Genomic DNA, 20,323 nt, shown 5'->3' on the forward strand with positions numbered 1-20,323 from the left:
AAGGTTTTTTTTAATTTAGTCAAGGTCTTGGGGCACAGTGATAAAGCAATGAATACATCTTGCTAGACATGAGTTAAGCACCTCAGTCTGAACTTGTTTTGAAGTCTGCCTTGCCTTAAGACCAGCTATACATGAGCTAAACAACCAGATGCAATAATAATCACTCCCCTTCTTGTGTGCTCTGGGAATGGGTGTCCCTGAGATTTGTTGGCCCATTGCACCACCTGAAGCAAAGCAAAGCTCTTCTCATATTTTCAGTGCCACCTCTTCTCCCGCTCCCACAGCTGTCCTGATTCTGTGCAAGCAGCCTTATATGCTCTTCATCTCTCAGAAAAGCCACCAAGGTGGCTGAGCAGTGCTAAGGTTTTCCTCATCATTAAGGTTTTGCTCAGCAAAACGGAGTCTGATCTCATTGTCAGAAAGCTTCACGGAGTTAGCATCACAGATTTCAGACACAAGCAATCAAGTTAATACTCATGAGAGGAGCAGTGTCACCAGAGGAAAAGAGGTAATATTCTGTGCTGAGGTGTGGGGCATAAGCACGGCACAGATGAGATGGGAAGATACAAAAAGCCCAGCCTAGACATCCAGAGGCAGAGAGGGCACAGCTCTGGCACAGGCACACAGGAAGAAAGAGGACTAAGCACTTGGCTGAGATGCTGTGTCAGGCAGAAAGCACAATAAAGACCACTGGTCTCACATACACAGTTAGCAGATACAGAACGATGTGTTTCAAGTAAAGATGCTGTGAAATGGAAAAGTCAACCACTTGATGGCTGAAAGTCAAACATACCTTTTGCTTTCATCATTTAGAGGAACAGCGTGCCATTTGAACCCAGGGAAATAGTGGACGCTGCCTCGCAGAGGCAAGATGCCTGTAAGCTTATTAGGAGTATTTTGCATGCTGAAAACCTCACGCATGGGAAGGAACAAGAGACTGCCTTGCTGGGGACACCCCGGCCCTCAGTTCTTGACCCCATGCCAGCCCCTTCTGTGCCTCTCTGTAACCTGCCCATTTGCTCTGCTTGGGACCTGCGGCAGAATCTGCAGGGTCTTCCCTGGACATCTTCCATGTGCCGAAGAAATGCCTAATTGGTGGCTTTAGGGTGGCGGGTAGGACACGAACCATAGCCGCGAGGCAGCTGATCAAAAGTCACAACAGAGAATCACGGTCCACTGGAGACTTACGACAACCAAATAGCACCAAGGGAAGGCAAAGAAGGATCTGACTGGATGATCAGAGACCTCCAATATAAGTACAAGCTGTGGCAGCCCGGGTTTGGGGAAGGTCCCCCAAAGACCCCAGAGGCTACCCACTGGGGGACCTGCACACCGATGGTAGAGGTGTGCCTTGCAGAGTGCCCGAGGCAGAGGAGCTACCCATGGTCCAAATCCGTGGGAGGGTCATCCGATCTCTCTACAGAAATGAATCTTGTAGTTGCTGAGCTGCAGCAGCCCTGCAGCAGTGCCAGTGTCTCAGGCTGCTGGCTCCTGGGCTGGGCTACAGGGAAGACATCAGCAACTCCAGGCACACCTGGGGTTAGAGAGGCGATGTGTGGTGTGGAAGCAAGACAGCTATCGCAAGAACTGTTTGCTCCAGTTCATTAAAAGGGCCTTCCCCATCCCAGCTCTCCACGTCTCAGCAGATGGCCCTGCTGCGGTGGCTGTGTTGGGCAGCCCGGATTCTGCCTTTCTGCGCTGCCCCTCTGCTGTTTCTTCCTCTCACCAGGGTCTTCCAAAAGAGCAATTAGTTCTCCAAGTTGCTCAATCTTCTCACCTTCACCATGAGATGAGAGACCACAGGAGGGGTGTTCTTCCGAACCACCACGCAGCCGCTCTTGCCCAGCTCATCACCAGACCGCGCGTGGCTGAGTGTGCCGCAGGAACCGGGGCCCAAGGAAACCCAGGGGTGCTGAGGTTGTCGTGTTTCTCAGTCCCCGACAGCTCACAAATGAAGACACAAGTTTGATCGGAGACTGATTTTCTTGTAGCAAGCTCAGCATGTTGCTGCTGTTCTCTGAGGGACTTCAGAAAGTGAGAACACAAAAGGCCCTTTATATACAGAGCTGGCTCCTCCGCTCTCAGATGCTGCACTGCTTTCAGATGCATTTATTTGGAGCAATGGTGCAATCCAGTGGCCAGTCTGGATAGTAACACAGTAATACTGTACAAGCTCTCACCTGCTACAAAACCAGAAAGCACCTGAAGGGAGCTGCGATACCACTGAGCCTGCAGAGAAGCAGTGATGTCTACCGATGAGCGATCTTAAGAGATGCACAGAAGATCCATGTTTCCTGGTAAGAGAGGCTCAGGACTGAGCTGTTGGAATCAATAAATGGGGCGGCTCTTCTCTGGGGGCAGTAGGGTCCATCCTCACAAAACTGTACAACTCTCACTAACATTTTTCTGAGTATTATTTCCCTGTGGTGCTAAGCGGAGGTGCTGTGCATGCTGGCACCAACCTGTCCTGGTTTCGGCTGGAATAAAGTTAATTTTCATCCTAGTAGCTGGTATAGTGCTGTGTTTTGGATTTAGGATGAGAAGAATGTTGATAACACACTGATGTTTTCAGTTGCTGCTAAGCAGTGTTTATACTAAACCAAGGACTTTTCAGCTTTTCATATTGCCCTGCCAGAGGAGGCTGGGGGGGCACAAGAAACTGGGAGGGGACACAGCCAGGACACCTGACCCAAATGGCCAAAAGGGTATTCCAGACCATGTCACGTCACGCCCAGTATATAAACTGGGGGCAGTTGGCCTGGGGGCACCACAGCTCAGGGATTGGCTGGGCATCCATCAGCCGGTGGTGAGCAACTGTATTGTGCATCACTTGTTTTGTATATTCTATTATTATTTTCCCATCCTTTTCTGTCCTATTAAACTGTCTTTATCTCAGTCCATGAGTTCCCCCCCACCTCCCGAATTGTCTCCCCCATCCCACCAAGGTGGGGGAGTGAATGGGAGACTGTGTGGTACTTAATTGCTGGCTGGGGTTAAACCACGACACAAGCCCAGCACCTCACTACTCTGGAGTGGAACGCACGTCCCAGAAGAGGACCTGCGCCCCAGACCAGGGCGCCCACTACTTCCACAACAGCCCTCCAGCAAGGAAGGAGCCCACCGTCTAGAAGGCATTAGCACTGCCATTGTCACTAATAAACTAACATTTAAAACATGTTGATTTTCTGACGGCCAGCATCTGGAGGCAGGAATGTGGATTTATTTGATCTGCTGCTATAGACGAGGCATTTTGGCTGGAGACCACACGGAGAGAGGTGAAGAAGTGGACCTGCAGGATCCTTTCATCCCAACAGGAAATGGTGTAGGCTTGATATCACTGCTCATCCAAGGAATCACAGAGGTGAGGCCATAGAACTCCTGCAGAAATAGACCGCTATCCAGCAGTCAGGGGGCTTCTACCCCTCCGAGAATTGCCTTTGGACTCCTGCACTGGGAAAATGTCCACTTGTGGCAGTGACTTGAGCAAACCTTGCACTGTGTTGCCCTCCCAAAGAGCCTCTGCTGGAAGGGGAAGCATTTATGCTGAGTGGGCTCCTTACTCTGTGTAGTTTTTACATATGCTTTATTCTGGAGAAGAAAGCGGAGGAGGTGTTGGCTGAAGGAAGCTGTTCACCACTTTTGACCGTATGAGATGAGAAATTGTCTTCTGCAAGCCAGGCTGCAACAGGAGTACCTCCCAGGAGACACTCAGCTCTGGGTGCTTCTCCTTGCCATCTTCACCTCCACCATCAACAGTTTTCTTGGCCATGCAAAAAGAAGCCCAAGAAACAGATCCTGAACCCCAACAAGATTATTGTGGTGTCTGTCTTTGTAGCTTGTAGGGTCAACAAGATTAGTCAGAAAGGCAACAGCAGCTAGATTAATGAGGGAAAAGAGAAAGTCCAGTGGAAGGAGCAAACGGCATAGCCATTTTGAGTCAGTCCTATTGACAGTTACGTCTCCTTTCTCAAACATGCAGCCTGGCCACTGGCACACCGCTGAGGGACCCTCTTCTTACAGGAAGCCAGTGGTCAGATTTTGTCACAGTGTCCCAAGGAGCTAGCTGGCAGGGTTACTGTGCAAAAGAAGAAATAAGAACAGTACAATCATCTGTATTAGAAAAGACAGAGAGATAATCCCAGTGTGCGCCAAGAGCAGAAAAGCAGGACTTCAGGTTTGATTTAAAGCATCCTCTGGGAATAAAACAAACAAGTAAAAAAAACCACCCACCACACACATAAATCCCTGAACTCTACTTAACTAGTAAGAGGAAAAATATATGACAGTTTCAGAAGTAGGGGAAAAAAAAGTAACCATATCTTTGTATGCATGAGACTGTTTAGCAGTGAGTTGGTGCTATATTTGAATATTCCTACAACCTGAACCAAGACTGATACATCCACTGTGAGCTTTTAAAATGAAGCATTTGAACTGCACCATTACCACCCAAGAACCCCTGCCCACACACAACACTTAAGGAACAACTTTTGGAAGATCAAAAGGTAGAATACCGAATTGGTTCTTCAGCATGAGCAAATCATTAAGCAATTCTTCCTGACAGAAAGTTGGACTCTCTTGAATCTGCACACTAACCACGTATGTGGTCCTTCCAGACTGCACATGCAAACAGAGGCATCAGTGTGCAGGGGTTTTTTTCCCTGCTAAGTGTGGCATCAGTTTTACTCCGTTTCTTCATCATTTGCTAATTCCAGACTGACAGGGCCAGATCCTGAGCTGCGCTGGGCGCTTGCAGTCTCTGATGGTAGAAGGCTCCCCGATGCTTCATGGACGAGCTTAGTGGAAGTATCTGGGTGGATTCATATGCTGTGGATGCATCTATAGTACCTTCCAGGGCTTGACCCATGCAAGACCAATTTCAAAATATTAGAGCTGTTTGTCAGTAATCAGCAATTACTTGTTTATAGAAAGTCGAAGAAAAAGAGGAGGCAAGGGGACTAGCGCTGCCACTGATATGCTTTGCTGTGTCTGGATCCGACAGAGTTAAACTTCAAGTGCCACCTTGGGTCTTGGCACCCAAATGCCATTTTGTGCACAAACAGAGTCCTTGGTGTTTGGCCCAAGGAGAGGAGAAGTGAATCTGGAGAATAACTAACATCCCAAGCTTGTTTTTCTCAGCAATGTTCATCATATCCCGGAGAGTGCAGCTGATCGCCTTCCCCCTCGCTGTGCACAGCAGCAGCTGGGGACTTGCAGGAATGTTTGTACAACAAAGCCCTTTCTTCCTCCTCTCAGTCAACACGCCCTGGAAATCTGGAGTTTTCTTCAGAAAGCTTTTATCCACTTAAGTACTGCTTGGTTTGCTAGTGGTATAATGTACTCGACTGCCACCACTCCTCCCTCCCGGAGTGGATGACACAAAAAGCAGTTAAAAATAATTTTAAAAGCCAATTTTGCCAAAGATTGGGAACATTTGTATGACAACTCAGGATTTAAATTGAACCAGTGAAACTGAAAATGTTTTCCACCCTTACCCTGGCAAATTCCTCCCCTCACAAGCCTTACAAAATTCTCCACTCAGAGCTGTGTACTATTTTTTCTTCAGAATAATTTCTGTTCACCCTCCTCCCCCAGGGAGGCTTGAACAAGGTTTAAGAATAGCGACATTACAAAGCTGCTGGCGCAGATGTGGGGTGAGATCTTAGCTGCATTTGAAGTCAGTTAAGTTTTGCCTTTAAATGGTTTGCAACTTTTGTCTGCTCTAGCACCCCCGTGCCATTCTGCTTCCAATTTTAGGTGCAGCATTTCCATTTCTACTCCTACTACCCTATTTTACCATGTAAAGAGATTGCCTGTGGATACCGCAAGAGGTTACCAACTTCTCCAGCTTCCTGTAGCGTGTTACCGTCCCAGACAATTGCATACCCAAGAGGTTTAAGAATGAAGTGGCTCAATTCACAGCAAACGGAGTATTTATGAACGACAAGACATTGCTGTAGAGAACTGGGAACCACAAGGACCTTACCTGTATTTTAACAGAAGCCAGAGGGTACGATCCAAACGCTTATAAACTAGCAAGCTTTACATCTGTATCTGGGAAAAACTGAGCGATTGTGAAGAACAGAATATTATAATCTCAATTTTCCACAGAACTGCTGCAAGTGGGAAAATAATTTTTCCTCTTTGGAAATCAAACCTGATGCCTTCCAGTTTTTTTATTAGAAGAGATGGATGAAGCATGAAGCAGAGATATTTGCTCCTGGGGGTTACCGAGTATATTCAGGACAGAACATGAGGAATTTCAGAGGGACCTAAACTACTTAGAGTAATGGGCAGTAAGAAGCTTGATGCTGGTAAGAACAAAATAACGTGAACTGAAGGAAAAAAAACCATGATGTGCTCAAAGCTCACAGAGTATTAAAGAGGTAACATCAGCTAAAGAAACAGAGCCTAGCATCATTGTAAATGTGTCAGTGAGGATTGCTGTTGAGGAGGAAAGCCAAACAGGGCATGCAGATATATAGGGAATGGATCATAAATGTGAATTAATTAGCACGTATAGACCTAAATCAGAGATGCAGCTACATTGAAAGAATGATGGCAACAAAGTTAAATACACAAAAGTTAGGGTTGCATTGCTAATTTACATTCAATCATTCTCCAATACACTGCCTCCTCTCCCCTTGTGCATGCTTTATCATGAAACCTTCAAGCAACGGACAATCCACTCGACAATTTAAAATGTAAGAAAGACAGATAAGAATATTATGCCCATGTTCTGAAGAGGTACAGAGCTATTAAGTGACTTAAATCTATGCAAAAAGCCCACAGAGGACATGGAATTAAGCCACCCCAGTCTGAGTTCCAGTCAAGCAGTCTGATCCCAAGACTAATCTTCATTGTAAAGAGAACAACAGTGCTCTAAGAATTCCCTTCAAATCCATTTCCAAACCCTGAGTTCAGCTGGCTAGGATTTATAAAGGGAATGCATTCTGTAACCTATCTAAAACTCAGCCTAAGACTAACTATTTGTTTTTGCAAAGGGAAAAAAAAAATTCCTAAAATAATTAGGAAATAAGTATGTTCTGGAAGAGTTAGCAATCTTAAGGTGAAAATGCTGATGCAGACCCTCAGTAATAGACATACAAACTTAGCCTCCGCTACCTCATTTTACAAAGGCAACTAACTAACAATAAACTTCTGGCAGGTTTATTAGCCCAGCAGTTCCACGGCTGTTCACACACCCAGTTTTCCCTTCCCTCTGCTCTGGCTTTGGCAGAGCATGCTGGCAGTTCATCTCTCAGGTAGGCACTCCTGCTATAGGCAGGCAAACAGCCAACTTGCTAATCCAATTACGCAATACAAGACCTGAGGGGTGCACCATTTGTGAAAGAATAGGCTATTTTCATTATTTAATTACTAGTCAATTTACCTGCCTGAAGATTATTAAAATGCCAGTGTAATTATGACATTGAGATAGTAGGTTGAAGCTAAATCCTTTCTGCAGTTCTCCCCAAAAATGTTGCTTCTGAAGGTGATACAGAGGAGTAAGCAGCAGCTTTAAGCCAGGTGAGTGCTTTCAGAAAGGCGACGTATTAGCCTAATTCTGAGTCTGATGAAACTGGTGGAGTTTAACCATCAGTCTTGATGGAGCAACGAGGCCAACACAGAGCACCTAGGAGAGTTCGTGTCCACTTGTTTGCAGTAGCCTGGGACCACACAAAATACTTGGACTACTTTCTGGCACATCTCTCAGTAGCTTGGGGAATTCAGTCATTTGGTATAGTCTCCATCCCTCAGAGATCCCTAACCTGTTGGTAACATCAGAAAACAGGCAGGAGCCGGAGGTCCTTCAGGCTACACGGAGTGACCAGGAGCCACCTTGGATGCCTCCAGCAGCTATTCCCTGGCAGCTCTTCTCCACATCACCCTCCTGGGAAGGGTGGGCTGGCAGCTGACCCGCAGCAGCCCAACAAACATCGGGTGGTTTGTGGTTTTCTGAAGCCTGCTGCCAGTTAAATAAACTGCCTCAAGAAGCTCTAACTTGAGTTGGGTTTTAGAGGACACAATGGCACAGCTGCTTTCTTGGCACCTTTCACCCACATCATCTCGAGATGCTGGTCTGCTCTTCCAGCCCCAAGTACCGTCTCCTCCCTTTGCACGGGAAGAGGAGTCTAGGAACTTGCAAACCACTGAGCACAGCAATCTGCTGCTGTTGCTACCACACTACGTGAAGAGAAAGGGATGTTAGAAGGCTCTTTGAGGCAAAATATATTTATTTCCCTTTTAGAAGTGTATTTTTTCCTTTGTGGAAAGGTGCAAACGATACTTCAACTGTAAACCAAGCATTTTATTCTCCTGGAGACCACGGTTGCAAGGATTTATGTATTATTAAAATAGCTGCAGATGTTATTTGCAGCACTGCCAGCCTGACTGGTATCTGGGTTTCTGCTCCCCCCCTCCCTCCAAATTTTGGTACTTTGGGAACGACAGTCACACCTCTGCAGACCAGAGCTCAAAAATAACACTAAGGGCTTTCTGACATCTTTATTTCCAATATGTTCTTGCAGGATATTACCCTAATAAAGTGACAATCCACACATCTCTAACCAGAACTTTAGAGAGATATCAGATATTTTCATATACTCACATGTCTGTATGGTGGCCCTAGAAGAAGGTAGCCCATAGCTCTTCTGTTACCACAGCTTAGTGGTTCAGATGGTGTCAGCAAGCACATTTTAGTCAAAAGCACTATCAAAACCAGCTTGCCAGGAGCTAACTGAATAATGGAAAGTAATTTTCTCCATTTCTACAAAAAAAGGCCTCAATTTGGGCAGCATTATTTGCAGCCAATTATTCTGCTGTTTCCAGTTGTGCTCCAGGGAGCCGTATTACTTCTCCACAAAGCTCAGCAGCTGTTCATTAGGTTAGTCTCCCAGTTCCTTTTGCTTACCTAATGTTCACCCTGCAGTGCCAGATGACAGGAGCTTTAAGTGCTATCTGTTGCTCTGTATCTCCCTCGTAGGGTTTTGGAACGTGTTCCAACCAGGGAAAAAGCCGAGAGCTTTTGAGTTTTGGATTAGGATACAAAATGCCACAGTTTATCATAACAAGGGAAGGGTGGAGAGGAAGAATTGGCATACAGAGAATGCCCCCTTAGGGACAAAACTTGAGTATCACTGCTGCACTGGGACACTGCCATGTAGCAGCATTTGAAAGCTGAAAGCCATCGCTTCATAAATATATTTTGTCAAGAACCTGCACTATTCTCTTTGATATACATTTTTCCTTTGTAATGACTCCATGATTTGTCTCCAGAAAGACCACATCCCTGACTCGTCTGCATTGGGATTAGAAGGATCCCATATTATGGTAGTCTCACATCTGTGCAGCATTTAACGTCACCGAAGACTGGGCTTTGATTGCCTGTACACGCCTGGCTCAGCATCACTCACACGATCTGTCCTCCCAGGGCTATGTCTGACTCCGTGCCCCTCCACACCTTGCACAGATCTTGCGACTACAAGCCAGACCTGCAGAAAGGCTCAAAGCACAGAGCTAGAGCACAGCTCCACCTACCTCTTTCTACAGAGTACATTGTGCCGCCAGCCATGCCACTTCTTGGGGAATAAGTTGATGAGAAACTTCATCTCTGAGGACAATGGATACAGTGGCTTTCAAAGGAATCTGCCAGACCATCACACACAGTTTTTCAGTTTACAGTCATAGCTGCCTGCATATTTTAATATAAACTTGAAGGAGAGACAAAATGCCACCCTATCACCATTGCAGTAGGGAACTGAACTCTGACTTCAGATTTTCAGGCTCTTCATAGCAAGCCTGCTGAGTTACTTTATCATGTTTTCTTTAATTAAAAAGTAGCCCTGAAACTGCAGCTTTAACCCTTAGAGTCAGAATGCATTTGCTCCTTCTTTAGTCATTACCCCAGTAAAAGAACCTTAGCATAACAGACAAAACACTTTTGTAAATACGTTTGTTAGCAGAGAAGCAAGTTTAGTTCAGCAAGCTCTAAACCACAACAGCAGAGCTCAGCTTGTTCCATTACAGCATCATCAGGTTAACTTAATTTAGCTGAAGCCAATTGAGATCCTCTTCATCCTAAATAGGATCAATATAAGCCCTTTACTTCAGCTCAGCAGCACTCACAGATCATCCCAGTACCTAACAACAAGTAATGAATCCCAACAGGGCTGAACCCAACTTCCTTAAATACTCATTGAACCCTATCACAGCTGGTAATCACAGCTTTGGGGGCAGGGTGAGGTGGGACAGGCTTTTGCTTTGCTTTTCTGCCCTTCTCCAACATGGTCCTGGCAAACGGGCCTTGGTCTGTATCTTCTGAAGTCTATGTGCTGCTCATGAAAGCCTACGTTAGAACTTTCTGCTGCTAGAGCTTTGACCCTAAAGAACCCACTTCAAGTATAAAGAGTTAAAAACATAAAAGCTAGATTGGAAGTGCTGGGCTGCAATGCTACGAGGCTCCAGGATAGCCGGTTCCCTCCGCAGCGCATTTCAGAAGGTGAAGCGTCCAAGAACCGGCTTTTATAACAGGCACCAGGCTGCCTGCCTTGGCCAGAGGAAAAGCTGAAGACAAGACTATTTCCTAAATCCTGCTCCTCTGAGGTTTTCTGAGGTGGCTGTTAGGAATACTCCTCTTATGCAGTCACTGTCTTGAACCCAATTTTAAATAACCTTCTAAACAGCTAGAAGAGGATTTTCATTCGCTAGCTCCATGCGTGCAAGGTTGGAGAGGTCAGTTCATTGCCAGCATACCTGGGGATTCAGATTCAAGGTCCCCTACCACAGGGGACAGCAGAAACCGTGCTCGGGCAGGAAGGGTCCTACCAGTCCCTTTCTCCTCTCAGTTACAACTGTGCTTAAATATTCCCCAGTAATTAAGTAAGCTCATGACTCTTACTTCATTTAGTATTCCCTAAAGGAAGAAGGTGTGCAGAACCCTTGGTCCACTTTATTTTTTTAAATTTTCTTGTAAGGATTTGAATCTATCTTCTCCTCCCCTGCACTGTGTCCTTAGAACAAGGCTGCAGATACTCTTTTTCTCCAACCTAAATAATAATTCAGGAAATAGAACAGTGTTTGCCAGAAGGAATGAGTGCAGGGGCTCAGCACAGGGGCTTGTAACACTTTAGGACACTTTCGGAAATCACTGATCCTGTCATATATTGAATGCCAGTTCAGTGAGACCTCCTCTCTCCCCTGCGGTTTGCACAGGGCCAAATGTGGCACCAAATGTGCCTTGAGACTGTGGGCTCATCATGCCCCCCAGCTAGGAGAGGGTGGGCAAACACCCGTTGGCAGCACCAACCAGTTGGCAGGAACCTGATAAACCTCAGATGTGAGCAAGCTGCCAACACACTCGGCCCCATCAGGAGTGAAGTACTCTTGGGTGTGCTCCGGCGCAGAACGGCAGGACTGCACAGGCATCGCCATGGCCAGGAAGCAGCCAAATGGGCGCAACTTTTAGTTGCGCATCCAGAGGGCTAGTTAGGTGCCTGCACCCTAAGCTGTTTTGTTTATTGGACCTCAAAGATCCCCCCAGGCACCGGAGTTGCTCTCGCTGAGGATATGTTCTCCCACACCTGCATTTCTGCTGGTTGTTGTTAAGTCCCTCCGCACTGACTCTTCCCCACATCAGATGGTCCCATCCAGTTGTGTTCCCTGGCCGTTAGGTTTGAGGCTGTTGGGACATTGAAGCAATTTTTTATCTCTGTGTAAAAGGAACATTAAAGTATGACCTAACATAAGTGCCTGCCTCTAGGGGAGGCTGCACAGCTGAACATGCCAAACACAAAGCAGCAAACCAGACACCAAACCCCTGCCTCATTTATGGGGCTCCTTCCTCAGCTGGCTTCTGAGGTTCTCAAATCTCTGTGTTATGGGGAGCCTGCACATCTATCCAGAAGCTGAAATCTCCATCAGTGAAGCAGGACGGTAGCAAAAGATTGAGCTAACACTTTCCAAAAGATCAAGTAGTGAGGCCAAAGGAAATTAAGTATCAGAAGTGGGGCCTGGAGCCTAGAAACATAATCAAAGCCTGGGGAAGAGTTTGGTGAATGTTGGGGTCAGCAGTGCAAGCGTAGAGTGAAGCCGTAGAGTCCTTGAGCATCTGAGCTAAGCACCGGGTGCTGCCAGACCAAACTGATGACAAAACTCTGCTGAGAACCTCAGGAGTTACCAAGTGACTCCTCCAGCGGACAGGCCTAGAATGCAGTGAGCTGAAGTAGCTCTTTCTTCACTGTAAAACCATCTGCTCAAAAATCTATCACACATCAGGACTTCTACTTCACCTTAGTATCATGTGCATCTATCCTCTGTAAAACCACTCACACAGCTCTTACACCACCATGTTACTGCGAGGGAGAATCAAAGAGCTGGGAGTGCTCAGGATGAGATAAGCTGCAAGGTTCACACTCCCCAAGTATCAATACATAATTGACAGTATATGCATTATTGTGTTTCCTTAAGAATATAAATATATAATGAGGATTTCCACCGAAAGGCCATATTTTTATTTATTTAGGAAACAAGTTGAATTCTGCTGGAATCTCTCCATACAACGGATGCTCCAGGAGTCAACAGTGCACAGATTTCTTGGAATTGCCACGTTCAGAGCAAATAAACATGGCCTTAAAAGCCAGTTTCAAGACAACTCTCTCACAGACACAAGATATTGGCTGTGAAACAGAACATGAGACACGAGGCATCGCATGACATCAGGTAGCACATTTCTGTTTATTTGCCTTTCTTCAAGAACTCTTAACTCACCACTAGGCAAAGGAGTGCATACAAGATGTACAAGAAAAAGATTAAAAGAGACTTCTTTATCACTGTATTCTGTGGCATGAAGGCCCACAGCCTCTGGGTTTTTTTGTTTTTTTAAAAGGATATGTTTTTATTCTGGCTGAGGTGTTACGGTTCAGAGAACAACCTGCTGTCTACAGGAAATCTCTTGAGAAAATTAAAAGTGAACACGGCCATTTGCTAGGCTGTTTTACTGAACAAACACTGCCAGCTGCACCAATAGCATTTTACCAGACACTTGTCAGCTTGTGAACCCCTAAGTTTATAAAGACAACAGGAAATCCAACTGCAGAGTGACAGGGACAAGGAGAAGTGGTTGGAGTTTCTTCCCCCTCACAGCAGATTCCTGCCTGCTGTAAACTTGTGTTTGCGTACTTTAGTACAGCCGTGATGATCTACAACAGAGGTTCTGCCCTAGACACATATAGCTTGCTCACAGTCCGACTCAATGCGTTAGTAACTTTCATATATATTAAACCCCAAGGTTTGTCTCCCAATATCCTTCACATGATGCTCTGTCTGTTCACGTCCACATTGTATGCTGATGAATTGGAACAGCCTCGGCCAAAATCAATAAAAATGCCTTCAGAATCAGAGTCGATCGACTCCAGAATCTGATCCACTATGTTCTCAGGGCTGGAAGAAGGAACTGGAATCAAGGAGGGGTCCCTGTCCAGCTCAAAAGACCTATGCGGGTCGTCCATTGAGTGGAAGAGTCCCTTCTGTTGCTCAACTGTGCTGAGTTTGCTAGAGCATTGCACTGACCCGGTGCTGGGCCTCTCCTGGTCTCCTGGCAGCGAGCTTTTCGTGGCCGTCATGGAGCTCTTAGAACCGTTGTCCATGATGGTGGTGAGGTTGGAGTACCCCTGGAGCTCCAGGCAGGAGGTCATTTCCGAAACGGAGTGCCTTCGGATGCCTGTTCCATTGGCAGCCATGCCCTCGGTTTCATACTCGGCCACCGGTGTCAGCAGTGGGTTGTTGTAGCTTTTTGATCGCACCACGGGGTTCTTCGCGAGGATGTCACCTGATTTTGAGCGCCTGAAGAACCGCTTCTCTGTAAATAGAGAAAGATCCAGAGTGATATCCACAAAATCTCCTATTTTCATGGTACTAATAATTATGAGTGTTCAAAAGAAAAGTCAAGGCCTGAATATTCATGAGCTTTTCTTGAATGACACAAACTTTTATAAAAGAATACATTTTGATAGTTTTGTAGATCCATAGGCTTCAGATTTCCTATATTTCTTTAGTGTATTGAAGATTCCAAACCTATCTTTACAAATAATAGCTGAGATTCCTTTATATTCATACAACGTCAGCAGCTGGAGTAAAACACTAAATATTGTGGGAGACCTGAATAAACAATAGCAAATACTTTCTTTAGACAAGAACAGAAACTGCAATTCTGTTCTTGTTCAGGCTATAAAGGTCATCACTAATTTCTAGTAGTTGAAATTCAACTTTCCCACTCACCCTGGGAAAATCAGGTCCCTTCAAACTTGGGGCACAAGTATTAAGACAGGCAGTCTTACTAATAATTCTGGAAAAACTTAGATCCACAGCATCAGTCAGAGACCACACAAGGAGAGAGCACCAAAAGTGTTTGGAAACGTTAACTGGAGGGCAGTGCCCACAGCAACCTTTTTGGGGAACAAACCTGCACTCAATCCGGCAGTGATGGTATGAATGCTGCTGTTAACCAAGTGGGCTCTTTCCAAAGAATGAGCAGCAGGTGGCAGCAAGTCAGCACAGAGATCCTCCACCAGTGGTTTTGGGCTGGAGTGCTCTCTGGCAGCTAGATCAAAACGATCATTATGCAAACTTTTTGCGGACCTCAGTGCTCAGACTCACTTGTGCTAAAAACAAAAAGTGATGTGAATAATAGGTCTCACTTTCGAAGCTTTCTTCCTGCTACTCTCACTGCCATCCCCACAAAAGGCGCGTGGCTGGAGAAGGGAATCAAGTTACACTCTGCAAGTCAACCACAGCCACTGCATATAAATTGTCTGCTTTAAATCAGTATGCCGGTATATGTTCCCCTGCAAACCACGCAATTTCCTTTACAAATGCTAGTCTCTTCTAAAATTTTACTTATGTATAATTATGTGCTCACCTGGACGCAAATTCCAATCATGTGCTGTACTACTAAAAAAACCAGTTTCTGTACTTAAGACTGTATTTTGCAGTTGTGTCTGCCTCAGCAGTGAAATCAACTAAGCCAAGTTCACCTTTGGACTTTTGCTTTGTTAGGAGTTTGAACCTGGCAAATAGAAAAGGTTCCCTGGGGCTGCCCTGCCACAGGAACTCTGGCTTTTTGGTCACACCAAGGCTTGGCTGGAAGGGAAGGCTGGGTGTGCTGACCAGACAGGGAAGAAAAGAGGTCAGTGGCCTCACCAGCCCCAAGGACAATTTGTCACAGCTTTAAATCACGCTACCAAACTAGTTGGACAGAACTAGATGCATTACTTTAAAAGCAGCAGAGACTTAGGCACTCAACTCCCTTGGATCCAGGATCATTGACTATAGTAAGACCTGTTCGGGGGTACTGCTACAGATCCACACCCCAGACCGCAGCAAGGGGAAGTGCCTGGTCCACCAAAACCTTCCTATCTTCTGCAGTCATGTAATACAACATTTATTTTTTAACAATCCATTTCACTGGAGTTTTATTATCTTTGGGTGCATTTTTTCTGTCCTGACATACAAAAGCCTGTATTCAGAAAACATCAATTTGGGGCTCCGTTTAAATGCTTGTGGCCTTTTAATGGCAAGCAATGAATACAAAGTAGTAATCCTGAACCATTTTCCATAAATAACTGGCCTCTATTTATTCACGTAAAACTGATTTGTTTCTTAAACGCCTACTGCAATACAACCATTTTTTCCATTCAGCTTCAAGGGAAAATCAACCACCTTATTGATCATTTCTGACAAGCAAACAGATTAAATTGACTGCATAGAAAACACACAATTGAACTTCTTTTCCCCTCTGTTTTCTGTATTCAAGCAGGCCATCACAGTATTTACATTAAAATACTCAGGTACTACCACATTTCCTTTTTGATTTACGCTGGTAGTATCCCCCTTGCATTTTCAACAGATTGAATTACTACATGGGATATTCAAAAGACCTTCGTCTTGGCCAAATCATGCCTTCACAGAGGTCACTGAATGCTTCAGAGCTCAAAGAATCATAGAAAATAAGCTGGAAGGCACTCAAGGTCACTCAGCCTCTGTCAACAGGCAGGACCATGTTTACCCACCTTGCTCCTTATGGTTGCCTATATATGTGACATGTATGTAGTGCCTCTAGCAGTGAAGATTCAACAGCCTCTAGATGCGGTTTATGTGACATTAGAGACTTTTCCTTCCAAGTAATCTGAATTTCCCCTGCTATGTGTGTGGTCCACTTTATTTTTCTTGTCTCCACTGGGATGGAGAACAGCTTATTATCTTCCACTCTGCAGAAAGCTTTCATAGGTTTGAAGGCTTATCCATTAGTCTTCTCTAAGACAAATTCCTACTCTCTTCCCTGCTTTAAACAGCCTTGTATGATCTTTGTGCACTAATGAACAGACACTATTCAGCACTCTAGAAATGGCTTCTTGCTTCTTCCTCTCACTGTCCATAAAGCACCCTGTGTTAAAGCTCTCTCATTAAAAGGTAGATTGGAAAGGCTAAGCACACTCTAGATTCTCAGACCCATTGAGCGCTGTTATGATGATCTGGTTTCACCTTCTGCCACTGGCAAGTTTCACTGTGACTTTGCACACTGCAAAGAGCATGCCCTCAGAAAAGGAGCCTGACCACACTGCGTTAGTACTGGCAGTCTCCTCTTGTGTGTGCCCTGGCCCTGTGCGGAGCAAGGTTTTGGTGAAGCCCTCTGTGCTGTGTCAAATTGAGCCTCTGTTATTCTTACCCAAGATACAGGAAGAGTGCGTGAAGGGTCCGTCACTCGAATACAGTCCATATGTGCCCAAGTAAGGAGAAACGACTTTCTGGATCAGAGATTCCAGTTTCAAATAATCTTCAGTCACACCTTTTGACTCATGAACCCCCTGAAAGAGAGAAAATATCCAAGATGAGGGCTGTCCTCTCCAACCACAAGCTTTCCTGCTCACTGGGGCAAGCAGAGAGGCAGCACTAACTTATATAGCAAAGATGCACCGTGATGCAATACTGGTTTGTTACTACCACTGATTCCTCTTACTGTAAAGACAAGAGGTGAGTCGAACCAGGCAGAGTTACCATGCAGGCACTGCACAAATGCTCAGGAAGAGGCAGTAGCTACTCCCAGGACATTTAAATCCAGAAGGGTACATCCTGCTTAGGGCAAAGGCACTCAGGGAAGATGGAAGCTGTGGTCTGTGACAATGAATTAAAAACATCCCTGGACTTTTTGTTATTGCAATCTTACACTGACTTCTGAACTACCTACTGCTGAGTGCTGCACCAGCGGCTGGTACCACAGGGTGTCACTGCCATCTAAGCAATACCAACAAGGTTAAGAAAAAGGTGAAACTGAGACTCCCAGAAATATTTCTTCCACGATATTTTCATTAAGAAATATTTATAGTGAAGAGGTCTGTATCTCTTTCCTCACGCCCTCCCTGGCACTTGCCATTATCCAGGCAAAAGTCATGTTATAACTAGCATGGTAAGATTCACCCATAGGCAAAGTCTTTTGCCCTTAGCTGTTAACTCTGCATTTCCACCCACAAATGGGCTTATAAGGCTGCAGAGGTGACAGGAAAACTCCGTAGAGCTGTAGTGTCCCTTCCACTTACAGCTGCAGCATGCGTGCTCCTGCGCTGTCTGAGCAGAACCCTGCATACTCATGTGTAGGATTCTGAACCCGAAGTAAATTCACATTTTAGTGTGTTGCTATGTAGCCATATGTTTGACGTATCTTGTTGCAAAATTAAGATTCTAAATGCCATGCTCAGCAAGAAGTTTGCTTGAATTTAGCAGAATTCCAGATTTCGTAATATGTCCTTGAATTATTGTAAAAAGAAACATGTTGGGATGAAAGCCTCCAGAGAGCAATATGCAGATCAGATGAGTAAAATTGCAACACTTCCTTCAGCATGTGAAAGGATCCTGATGTTCAGGATGTATTCACTGCTCAGTATGATTCACCAGCCAGTGTCTACGGGTGACTATGAGCCTGCAACGTGTTTGTGAATGGCTTACTTCACCTCTTGGCTGCTGCCTGGAGTTACTTGATAAAAGTTTATGAATGGAAAATAAATAATGGCCAACAGGAAATGGATAGAATTTGGATTATGGTTCAGCAGGTTTTAAATAATGAATAACATCTTCAGAGATGTGCTATGTCCTGTAAAACTTTGGGAGAGTCACAAATACAAACATGAACACAAGGGCGTATGCAGTGAATCTGAAAGCTTGCAAACACCAAAGTAACAGCAGAATAAGCCCATGGCTATTCAACCAATTTATACTAGACAAAAATAACACAGGAATAATTTAGAAGACTTAGTGAAGGTGCATGTATTATTTCCAAGTCATTGTTGGACTATATCAGAGAAAACATTTCAAATAACAGTAGGAAGGGTCTCAATTTTTATCATGTTGAGATCTGCTCCAGGGTTCCCCACCCTGTCTTGCTGGGATTTAGCCAAGAACTTTTCAGCCCTCAGAAGGGCAACATGCCTGCTACCTTACTACATATTCACGATCATATCGAGCTCATAACCCACCGGCAAAGGCCAGTGCGTTAGGCCATCCGCTCCAGGCTCCCACACCAATTGCCTCCGGAACTGGTCTCCTGAACATGTGTCCTGGTTTCGGCTGGGATACAGTTAATTTTCTTTCTAGTAGCTGGTATAGTGTTATGTTTTAGATTTCATATGAGAAGAATGTTGGTAACACACTGATGTTTTCAGTTGCTGCTAAGTAGTGTTTATACTAAGGGAAGGATTTTTCAGCTTCTGATGCCCAGCCAGCAAGAAGGCTGGAGGGGCACAAGGAGTTGGGAGGGGGCACAGCCAGGACAGCTGACCCAAACTGGCCAAAGGGGTATTCCATACCATGGAATGTCGTGGCCAGTATATAAACTGGGGGGAGTTGGCCTGGGGGGATCACTGCTCGGGAACTAACTGGGCATCGGTCAGTGAGCAGTGAGCAATTGCATTGTTCATCACTTGTTTTGTATATTCCAATCCTTTTATTATTATTGTCATTTCATTATTATTATCATTATTAGTTTCTTCCTTTCTGTTCTATTAAACTGTTCTTATCCTAACCCATGAGTTTTACCTTTTTCCTTCTGATTCTCTCCCCCATCCCACTGCGGTGGCGAGGAGTGAGTGAGCGGCTGCGTGGTGCTTAGTTGCTGGCTGGGGTTAAACCACAACAACATGATATATAATACTAGTGGCAAAAGCCAGTGATATTTAGCGTTGCTTGTGCCCAGACTTTGTGGTAAGGCTTTATTTACTCTTCTGCCCTTTAAGTGTTTTTGATACTTGTGAAAGAGAGTAGCTAAATATCAACTGTGGAGAATGAAACCCGGTAATTCACTAGTACCATGCTGCCCACAAAATAGCTCTTACCACTAGCAGAACTGCAACGCCATAAGAGTGACAAAAGTGTCCTTGCCCAGTGGCATCTTAATGCCATCTGATTTCCTATTGATCTTACACGCCTGAAAAGCTCTTTTGGTTTCCCTCTTGGTTGTGAATTGTCTGCTCTGTTATACACTCCTTCTTCCCTGATGAACACCTCAAAAGCCTGAGCTGTATTCTGCATTGACTGCTGCTCTGGCAGGGATACAAGGAGGCTTCCAGTAGCTCTGTTGAGTTCGGGTAGGCTCCTGGGGTGAACTAAGAGGATGGAGACTTGACCCCCAAGCTCCAGCTGCTGCAACATCCCTCCATCACGGGGCTGGGGAGCAGCTGTGCAAACACACACAGTTTTTGTAAAGGTTTTACCTTTACAGCGTAAAACCACCCAGTATTATCACAGCCCACCATTAGTCTTATTCCTCAGCTCTGCGATCATCCACAGGATGCTTTTCAGAACATACTGAAAAGTCACAAAACATCTGGTGTCCGCTGGAGCTGTGGTGACTTGTCTTCTGCTCTGCACCTTGGCACGAATGTGCCGTATCCACCTGCGACATCCTTCCTGCATTGGCCATTGTTCTGGGCCTTCCTGCAGGCGCCCGATGGGGCAGGTCCCTTAAACCATTTTCTCGGCGTGGAGCTTCTGTGAGAGCAGGAGCGTAGCAGGCTGCAGACCACGTCCTGAACTTGTAAAAGAGTGTTTTTCCTGCATTTCCTTCTGCTATGTTATTCAATGACAAACATCCTCCGGGCCTCTATTTAACCAAATACAAATACCTCCCAATATCCAGCAAGGACTATCTCAGCTTTCCAGACCTAAACTTTCCATATGACTTGAACGACGCCATCACTTATTTACGAATTACCCCAGCCGGAGTAGCCCAGAGGAGTGTCTGCAGGCTCAGAGCAAGCTGTGGCCACCTCCGCCTGGCCAC

The 20,323-nt window shown here is 45.4% G+C and overlaps 1 protein-coding gene across 12 annotated transcripts in view; it reads right to left on the reverse strand.

The window, feature by feature from the left end:
• Positions 1-12,713: 12,713 nt before the first annotated feature.
• Positions 12,714-20,323, reverse strand: part of PRR5 (proline rich 5) — a 94,044-nt gene continuing 86,434 nt past the window's right edge. For all 12 annotated transcript variants that reach the window (XM_069806948.1, XM_069806944.1, XM_069806938.1 and 9 more), the window contains 2 exons: positions 16,721-16,859; positions 12,714-13,855 (listed from right to left, as the gene is read on the reverse strand). In XM_069806948.1, the coding sequence (XP_069663049.1) occupies positions 13,305-13,855; positions 16,721-16,859 (690 nt within the window). In that variant the 3' untranslated portion in view covers positions 12,714-13,304. The remainder of the gene's footprint in view (positions 13,856-16,720; positions 16,860-20,323) is intronic.

This window comes from Haliaeetus albicilla, chromosome 19 (assembly GCF_947461875.1).
Source record: "Haliaeetus albicilla chromosome 19, bHalAlb1.1, whole genome shotgun sequence".
Classification (NCBI taxonomy): domain Eukaryota; kingdom Metazoa; phylum Chordata; class Aves; order Accipitriformes; family Accipitridae; genus Haliaeetus; species Haliaeetus albicilla.